This window comes from Neophocaena asiaeorientalis, unplaced genomic scaffold (assembly GCF_003031525.2).
Source record: "Neophocaena asiaeorientalis asiaeorientalis breed wild unplaced genomic scaffold, Neophocaena_asiaeorientalis_V1.1 scaffold82, whole genome shotgun sequence".
NCBI lineage: Eukaryota > Metazoa > Chordata > Mammalia > Artiodactyla > Phocoenidae > Neophocaena > Neophocaena asiaeorientalis.
This window is the reverse complement of record NW_020173068.1, coordinates 9,505,517-9,515,230: the sequence shown is the minus strand read 5'-3', so window position 1 is coordinate 9,515,230 and position 9,714 is coordinate 9,505,517. Positions and strand designations below refer to the sequence as shown.

General features: G+C 48.9%; 1 protein-coding gene across 1 annotated transcript in view; it reads right to left on the bottom strand.

Annotated features, from left to right (window-relative positions):
- The window catches only part of BPI (bactericidal permeability increasing protein), a 29,930-nt gene extending 20,453 nt beyond the window's left edge, over window positions 1-9,477 (bottom strand). The window contains exons 1-5 of the mRNA XM_024743231.1: window positions 9,273-9,477; window positions 6,676-6,790; window positions 5,324-5,452; window positions 3,685-3,846; window positions 1,840-1,903 (exon numbers count right to left, since the gene is read on the bottom strand). Coding sequence (XP_024598999.1) covers window positions 1,840-1,903; window positions 3,685-3,846; window positions 5,324-5,452; window positions 6,676-6,790; window positions 9,273-9,402 — 600 coding nt within the window. The 5' untranslated portion in view covers window positions 9,403-9,477. The remainder of the gene's footprint in view (window positions 1-1,839; window positions 1,904-3,684; window positions 3,847-5,323; window positions 5,453-6,675; window positions 6,791-9,272) is intronic.
- Window positions 9,478-9,714: the final 237 nt, after the last annotated feature.

Genomic DNA, 9,714 nt, shown 5'->3' with positions numbered 1-9,714 from the left:
TCGCTACCAAGGGGGTTCGGGGTTGGGGGATGGGGAAGGAGGCTGGAGGGCTATGAGGAGAGGGGCTCAGTGCAAGAGAATGGTAGTTTCTCTGCAGGGGAGAATGATGGGAGAAGAGCAGAGGTGGTCCAAGCATGGGGGAATTTGCCGTGTGTGAGTCACATGACCCTTTCTTAGTTTCTCACTGGATCCCCAAGAAAATTGACATGACTGATTTTTAGAGCTGGACATGTGCTTTCCAAGGGCTGTGGGGGACTGCTGAAGAGGTCTGGGTGAGAGCAGAGATAAACCCACGCACATATGGTCACCTTATCTTTGACAAAGGAGGCAAGAATATACAATAGAGAAAAGACAACCTCTTCAATAAGTGGTGCTGGGAAAACTGGACAGCTACATGTAAAAGAATGAAATTAGAACACTCCCTAACACCATACACAAAAATAAACTCAAAATGGTTTAAAGACTAAATGTAAGGCCAGACACTATAAAACCTTTAGAGGAAAAAATAGGCAGGACACTCTATGACATAAATCACAGCAAGATCCTTTTTGACCCACCTCCTAGAGTAATGGAAATAAAATAAAAAAGAAACAAGTGGGACCTAATGAAACTTAAAAGCTTTTGCACAGCAAAGGAAACCATAAACAAGACAAAAAGACAGCCCTCAGAATGGGAGAAAATATTTGCAAATGAAGCAACTGACAAAGGATTAATCTCCAAAATATACAAGCAGCTCATGTAGCTCAATATCAAAAAACCAAACAACCCAATCCAAAAATGGGTGGAAGACCTAAATAGACATTTCTCCAAAGTATACATACAGATTGCCAACAAACACATGAAAAGATTCTCAACATCATTAATCATTAGAGAAATGCAAATCAAAACCACGATGAAGTATCACCTCACACCAGTCTGAATGGCCATCATCAAAAAAATCTAGAAACAACAAATGCTGGAGAGGGTGTGGAGAAAAGGAACCCTCCTGCACTGCTGGTAGGAATGTAAATTGATACAGCCACTACGGAGAGCAGTATGGAGGTTCCTTTAAAAACTAAAAATAGAACGACCATATGACCTAGCAATCCCACTACTGGGCATATACCCTGAGAAAACCATAATTCAAAAAGATAAATGTACCACAATGTTCACTGCAGCACTATTTACAATAGCCAGGACGTGGAAGCAACCTAAATGTCCATCGACAGATGAATGGATAAAGATGTGGTACGTATATACAAGGGAACTCAGCCATAAAAAGGAACGAAATTGAGTTATTTGTAGTGAGGTGGATGGACCTAGAGTCTGTCACACAGAGTGAAGTAAGTCAGAAAGAGAAAAACAAATACCACACATATGTGGAATCTACAAAAATGGTGCTGACGAACCCAGCTGCAGGGCAAGAATAAAGACACAGACATAGAGAACGGACTTGACACAGGGGGCGAAGGGGAAGCTCTGATGAAGTGCGAGAGTAGCAGTGACATATAGACACTACCAAACATAAAATGGATGGCTAGTGGGAAGCTGCTTCATAGCACAGGGAGATCAGCTCCATGCTTTGTGACGACCTAGAGGGGTGGGATAGGGAGGCTGGGAGGGGGGCTTAAGAGGGAGGGGATATGGGGATACATGTATACATATAGCTGATTCACTTTGTTGTACAACAGAAACTAACACAACACTGTAAAGCAATTATACACCAATAAAGATATATATATATATATATATATAAAAGAGGTCTGGGTGAGAGCAGAAGTGTCCAGCGATGCGTGAGGTATGTGGACACAGAAGGCCCCACCCGCTCTGACAGGAGGTGAGATTCTGAGCCCCTCGTACCTTGCGGTTCATGCTGTTTCGGAGCGAAGACTCGATTTTTTTACGGAAGAGTTGGATCAGCCACCTGGAGATTGACACGTGGGGACATGCATGAGGCTTCCCAGGTGTCCCTGGGATGCATTCAGAAGGCTGCCTCATCTGGGAAGCCTTCCTCCCTTTTCCAAATAAACCTAAACTCCCTCATCCCTGGCCTCCAACTCTGTGCACCCCCATCAGACACTTCTTCCCCTGTGTGCAGTGACCTGTTTCTGAGGTTATTTCTTCAACAGGTGCACGGCTGGACCCCCATCCCATCTCAGCCTCAGTCCTCACCACTCCCTCTCTCTGTACTCCAGCCACACTGCTTTGCCGTATCCTCCTGCGTGCTGTGCTTCCCCTCACCACAGGGCCTTTGCACATGCTGTTCTCTCTGCTTAAAACACCCATTGTCCCCAAGTTAATTAACTCCTACTTATTCTTTTCATCTCAATTGAAATGTCATTTCATCAAAGAAAATGAAATGGCCAGCCCCCAGACTAGGTCAGATCCTCCAGTTCTATGTGTTCATCGCACTTTGTATCTCTTTTTCTCAGTTCTTATTGTGAGCCATTCATTAATGCAATGATTTGATTAATGTTTGTCTTCCCCACGGGCTGGAAGCTTCAAAAGAGCGGGGACTGTGTAGCTAAGACTCTGGGGCCAGCAAGTCCTGGGCTGAATCCCAATCCCTTCTCAATACTCACTAGGGATGAAAACTCAGGTTATTTCCTATTCTTTCTGTGTCTTGTCTCCTCTGAATATGGGGTAATAATTGACGAACTGCACAGAGTCATTGTGTGGATTGAATGAGATAAGGAACATGCTTGAAACAGTGCCAGGCACGCAGTAAGTCTCCAATCGCTGTTAGCAAGGCCAAATTTTTAGTGACCACTGCTATTTCCTGAGCAAAATGCACAAGCCTGGTGCATAGCAGATTCTTAGTCGATGGTCATTGGATGGATGGAGAGATGAATGCTTGCAGGCTTGTGGTAAGGATTGTATAACTTGGTGCACTTAAAGTGTTTAGTGCACAGCCCGGAGCATAAGTGCTCAGTAAAGTTTGCTGAATGAATATTGAATGAGCGAGTGACTCTTCAAGGCAGAGATGTGGTGTGTTCCATCTGTAGACCCCTGTCCCCTTACACCTGAGGCCTGGCATAGAAGTGGCATTTGGGATGTGTTTTCTGAATACAAGAATAACTAGGACAGGGACTGCCCTGGTGGCACAGTGGTTAAGAATCCACCTGCCAATGCAGGGGACACGGGTTTGAGCCCTGGTCCGGGAAGATCCCACATGCCGCGGAGCAAGTGAGCCCACGCGCCACAACTACTGAAGTCTGCGTGCCTAGAGCCCATGCTCTGCAACAAGAGAAGCCACCGCAATGAGAAGCCCGTGCACCGCAGCTGAGTAGCCCCCGCTCGCCACAACTAGAGAAAGTCCATGCGCAGGAGTCCATAACTCCTCCCTCTGGGATGAAATGAGTTTGGGATAAGACAGTACGTGTGAATGTAGTTTGTCAACTCTTCTATAATGTGAGGAAGTATTGTTATCATTTTGTGTGTGTGTGTGATCAGTAGTGAAATGATAGATGTGAAACAGCCCAAGTGAAGAAGTAAGCAATTCTTGTTGTGGGGAATGGACACACCCAGCAGTCCTTGTAACAGAAGGCAGACTCACGCCCCTCTCCTCACCACAGTGTCTGTTTTCTCCCTGGATTCACCACAAAGGAGAAGACCCAACACAGCCAAAAATAAATTTATAAAAAAAGAAAGAATAACTAGGACAATCCAGTCCCTCCTCCCATCCACAGCCCCAGGAGATCATACCCCAGGCTGCTGCGTGAGATGCGTACGCGGACACTATTGACGTGGCTGCTGCAGCTGGAGCAGGTGACTGTGGGGTGGCCTGAGGTGGGGTCATAACCCAGCTTGAGACCAGCCAAAATGGAGATGCCCTCCACACTCAGGTCAAAGTTGCCGCTGACTTTGCTGAAGGGAAACAGAAAGAAAAGACTTGGAGCAAGCATTTTCTTCTCGCTGCCATTCAGACTTCACACCAATGCTGGAAGGCAAGTTTTGCTATTATCTCCACTCTGGGTGAGGAGATGGAGTTCAGAGAGGGAAGGCAGCTTGCCCAAGATCACACAGCAGCTGAGTGAAAGAGCCAGGATTCCAACCCGAAGTTTGAACCCGTGTCTGCCTGGCAGAACCCTGCTCTTACTGCCTCAGCCTCTGCCTGTGTGCTGTGTGGCACTGAGAGTGTTCCTCAACCCCTCTGAGCTTCAGTTTCCTTAACCAGACCCTGGACCAGCAGTGGGACACCAGCTTTGCCACTAGAAAGCTGAGTTTGGGGGACCAATGACTTTAATTAATGCCCTCATTCATTAAATGGGGTTAATAACTCCTCCCTCTGGGATGAAATGAGTTTGGGATAAGACAGTACGTGTGAATGTAGTTTGTCAACTCTTCTATAATGTGAGGAAGTATTGTTATCATTTTGTGTGTGTGTGTGATCAGTAGTGAAATGATAGATGTGAAACAGCCCAAGTGAAGAAGTAAGCAATTCTTGTTGTGGGGAATGGACACACCCAGCAGTCCTTGTAACAGAAGGCAGACTCACGCCCCTCTCCTCACCACAGTGTCTGTTTTCTCCCTGGACTCACCACAAAGGAGAAGTTGATAAACTGACAGGTCAGTCTGAGCCACTGTCACTGCTGCACAGTCACTGCAGGAAGGGCCCGATATTTAGATTCAGAGCTGTAGTTTGGATGATCTGCCCCAATTTTCACCCCTCCCTGCACCCATACCCTCACCATTGCCTACCTTGGGGGGATATGTGTGTATTTCCATGCTCCTGACTTTGGACTTGACCACATGACTTGCTTTGGCCAATGGCATACGAATAGAAGTGACCAAGGGCCAGTTCAATCCCCCCCAGGCCTTAAGGGGAACTGCATGTTTCTGGTTGCCCTTTTTGCACCTCCACCATCACTAAATATGCTCTGGGTAGCCCACTGGTCCAGGGAGGAGGAGATACCTGTGTAGCACGGCTACCTCAGCTGAGGTCGACCTACATCAGGGAACCCCAGCCGACACATAGATAGGTAAGTGATGATATATGACTTGTTTTAGGTCACTGAGTTTCGGTCACTGGTGGTTTGTTACAGAGCGATAGCTAATTGATAAAGGGGTAAACTAAAGGTCCCACTTAGCCTTCCATCCTAAGCCACATGCACCAACTCAGCCTTGCCCGTGCCCTGCATTGAGATGTGGAGAAATTCTCCACTATTAACCAAGGGTTATGTTGAAAATTCTTCTGTGAAAAGTTCCCCCAGGAAGTCTGAGGGGGCAAATGGTAACGGGCCAGGCAAAAATTGGGCATTCTCGAGACCTTGGCTCTCATCTCCTCCAAATATCACCAACAGCTCACCCACACACTCAACAAACACTGAGCTTGGACACGCACATGAAATTCTTTCGTGCCTTCCATTTGCCACTCATCTTGATACTGGCATCTTTGACGGAGAGATCAAGGTCTTGACCAGGCGATGGTCTTATCTGGGAATTGGGAAGCTTGAATTCATGAATAACCAAGCTGCAAAGAAGAAATGATCAGTTAGTCTCTAAGTGTCCCCACAAGGACTCAGTCAGTGGTCAGTGCAGACCCATTCCCCTCCGTCCCGGCTCTTTACCCCAGTTATTCCAAAAGAACCCAGAAGCTATGAGAGCAGCCTGGGGAGCTCTGTGGTTAGGCTTTGAAGTCAGACAAATCTGCATTTGAACCCTGCTCTTCAGTTTACTGCTGTGTGACCCCGGGCACATCACTTAATCATGCTGACCCTCAGTTTCCTCATGTTGTAAAATGAGCACAGTAACCTCTGTCTTGCAGGGTGTGTGACGATCAGTGAAGATTATCCCAGTGACTACGATTTCTGTAAAGGGTGGAACGTGTCTGCCTTGTTTTCACTACTGTAGCATAGCCTGACGAGTCAGACACATAGTAGGTGCTCAAAAATATCTGTTGAATGAGTGAGTGCATAAAATTCTTTAGAGGACATTTATGGATTTCTCTCCCCAGCACCCATACCCTCTCTCGTGATAACAGAAGTGCCATTTTACTTTGGAGGAACCCTTCCCCACATCTAGTCCGTGACGCTCCAGAGAAAGTTGACTTCGCCGCCATCTTCAGGGGGTGGAGCTTGAGACTTCAGCACAAGCTCCTTCGTGTCTTCTATCCCCCTGGCCACAGTGATTGGTCCAGGAGTGTGTACATAGCCTAAGACGGACCAATCAGAGTGAATCTTAGGAGTTTTGCTTGAGCTGTAAGGAGAAGGTGCCCTCCTCCCACAGGGCTGGGAGTGCTGAGAAGACGCTGCCGAGTGCTTCGCGGGGAGGCCCTACTCAAGAATTAGCCCTCCCGAGGGAAGCGGTGCTGAGAGGTGGCAGGAGAGAAACAGGGTCCAGTGACATTTGAGCCTTCCTCAAGCTGAACTTGTGAGCCAATACCTTCTGGTTTAGGCCATTTTGGACTAGGTTTTCTGTCCCCCACCCCTAATCCTAATTAACACGTGGACTTGGCACAGAGTTTGGGGGTCCGTGACATCCCCGCAGGAGTCACGGTGAGTGCCTGAAAGACCGTTTGTGTGGTTTTCTCCACATGCAGCTTGGGGGATTGGATCCCCTTGGGATGGTGTAAAGATTAGCTTTGGGATCCCAATGTCTCTGAGTTTAGGAGTCGGTGGCTCTGTGAGTCTAGGTCTTGGTGGCCCCAACACACTACAGTCCTGCACACGGAGGACTGAGCTTGACGGACCTTACCTGTAGAAGCTATACTTTCCTTTCCCAAGGTACTTCATCTTAAAGCTTCCTGAGAAAGTGGGAATTGTGACCTTCTCCAACTCCTTCTGCAGAGTAGTCACTCCCTGCTGGCAGGCTGAGGGGAAAGAGCGGGGTCAGTGGTCAGAGGTGTGCAGCCTGTTCATGGCAGGGACGTTGGGATTGGAAAGATCTAAAGCAGGGCTCAAGTTAAGGTTTTTGTCAAGGGCCCCAGAGCAAATATTTTCTGCTCTGTGGGTCTTACTGTCTCTGTCACGGCCACTCAGCTTTGCTTTCATTGCACAAAAGCAGCCGTAGACAATACGTCAATGAATAGGTATGGTTGTGTTCCAATAAAACTTTATTGATGGACACTGGAATTTGAGTTTCATATCATTTTCACATGGTGTGAGATAGGATTCTTCTTTTGATTTTTTCCAACTGTAAAAGCCATGCTTAGTTCCTGGGCCATGCAAAAACATGTGTTGGTCCAGATTTGGCCTATAGGCTGTCATTTGCCAACCCCTAGTTTAAAATATCACCCCCTCCAAATGCCCTGTCATGCATCCTGCAGGTGTTATTGAACATCTGCTCTGTGCTCTGCCCTCACAGATACTCTATCTCTCTGGCTTTCAGACTCTCTCGCCACAGGACCTTTGCATGTACCACTCCTGTTGCCTAGGAAACCCTTTCCTCTCATCTTCACCTGGTCATTCTAGTCATCACTTCCTCTAGGAACTTTCTCTGACTCATCAGATGAGAGCGAGCCCCCTTGTTATCATTCTCATGGTGCTGTGGGCATCTCTTTTGGAGCTCCCATTACCGTTTGTAATTATGCATTTATTCATGTGATTTTTTTACTACTATCTCTCTTCCCTACTAGATGTAAGCCCCCCAAGGTCAGTGGTAGACGTCACGGACGTCCCCTATCTTTACCACAGTGACTAGAACTTAATACCTGTTGGAGGAATGAATGAATGAATGTTCCAGGGTCAGGAATTCTGCCATCAGTTATTACGTGGTTAACAGCATCGAAAAACCAGTTAAAAGGCAAACACGTTAAATGAGAAGAGTAAGTAGTAGGAAGAGGGATCCCAGGAGCCAGTTAGGAAGTAGTAAGAATAATAATAGTAAGAATAATAATAACAGTTATCAAGCTCTTACTCTGTTCCAGGCACAGTTCTGGGCTCTATACACATATTAAGTTACTGAATCTGAACAATCCTGGGTAGTAGGTCCTGTTACGACTCCCAGTTCACAGATGAGGAAGCTGAGACTCAGAAAGGTGACCACACAGCTGGCAGGTGATGGAGGCAGGATTGGAATCCAGGCCTTCTGGTCCCAGAGCCTGTGCCCTGGGATAGGCCTTCTGGGGGTTCAAAAGTAAACAATGCATAGATTGTCACTGCCCGGAGGGAAAAGAAAATGTGGGATGGCCACGATCTGTGGGTCTGCAGCGGCCAGGTCTCGAAGGGTCTCTAATGCCAAGCCCAAGACATCCACTGAGGGCACTAGGGAAACACTGAACAGTGTAAGTAAAGGGGGGAATGGGCAGCTTTGCTGTATTTCACAAATCTCACTGGTTGCCGCATGGGGTGTGAGTAGAAGGGGGAACCGAGGCTGCTGTGACAGGACATGAAGACTTCTGGGCTTAAAGGCCGAGCCCAAGCCTCTGCTCTCTGGAAGACTTCAGAACCACCCCAGCTCTGGGTATAGAGCAGGGACATAATCCTTTCTCTTAGCTCATGGGGAACCTTCCGTCTGCACCCCTGGGATTCAGAGGTGTCCTGCCTGGGCTAGGGTAGGAATTCAGGGGTGGGATACCAGGTCCCTTTGGTCCTGTCCTGATTCTCCAGGGGTCCACCGCGGCTGTGGTTCTGCCTTCCGGATCTGATTTCTCTGGCACTGGCTGTCCCCCACTGTTCTGCAGTTCACCTCTCTGTCACTGAGAGGCAGCATTGAGCAGCCCCACCCTGGTACATCCGACAAGACCAGAGCTCAGATCCAGGCCGCCCACTTCCCAGTCCCTCCTCCGAGTTTGTCTGCTCATCTGTAAAGGTCGCTAGTAACAGTGCGTCCTTTTAGCACAGTGCCTGGCACCGATCTGAGCAGGTCAGAGGGCTGCTTCATGCCAGTCTCTCCTCTATCTGGGCCTGGATGCAGGGCCTGGGGGACCCTCTCTGGGTCACCCAGATGGCTAGTATGCACAATATAGCTGCCAGCCCCTGCCCTGGGGGAGGGCCTCCCCACACTGAAGACTGAGCCAGGGACCTTGAGACAAAAATCAGGGCTGAGAACCAGCTTGGAAGGAAGTGAAAGGCCTAGAAGCCCGAGTTGGGTATTGCGTAGAGGGAGGGGACCGTGAGGGACCTGAGCACTGGACTCAGAGTCCTCCAGGCCAGGGCTCCAATCCCGGTGCTGCCACTTCCAGCCCTGTGACCTTGGGTAGCTCACCTTATCTCAGCTTCTTCATATGTAACACAGGGGTAAGAGGGCCTCCTTGGAGGAGCTGTGAGCAGGCCGTACACTGGATGTAAAGGGCTGCACACAGCAGGTGCTCCTCAGAGGTTGGAGGGGAGAAAAGGAAGGCATCCAGTTACCGTAGTCCAGGCCCTTCTGGGTGATCCTGGCCACGACGCCGGGGCTGGTGGTCGCTGTCACAGCTGTGCCCAGGGCGGCCAGTACCACCAGGGTCGCCCACCTCCATGTGTCATCAGGGCCCCTGGCCATGTCTTTGTCCTGCAGAGCTGCCAAAACCTCGAGGCCTTGGAGGGGACCCAGGGACCTATAAATGAGGCAGCTGGGGAAGCGCAAGTCAGTGAAATGCAGAAAAGAGGAAGGAACGCTGAGCAGGGGCGGGAGAAGGGGTGGACGGCCGCCTGCCTGCGGTCCCCCACCATGGTTGGGGCCACAGCCCCAGAGCAGCCAGCAGTGGAGCCTAGGAGCCCTGTGTCTGTGTGTGTGGTGTGTGTGTGGTTCTATGTGTGGTTCTAAAATTACCTGCAATCCCTAATTCCAGAGAGGACAAGCAGAAGTGTATTT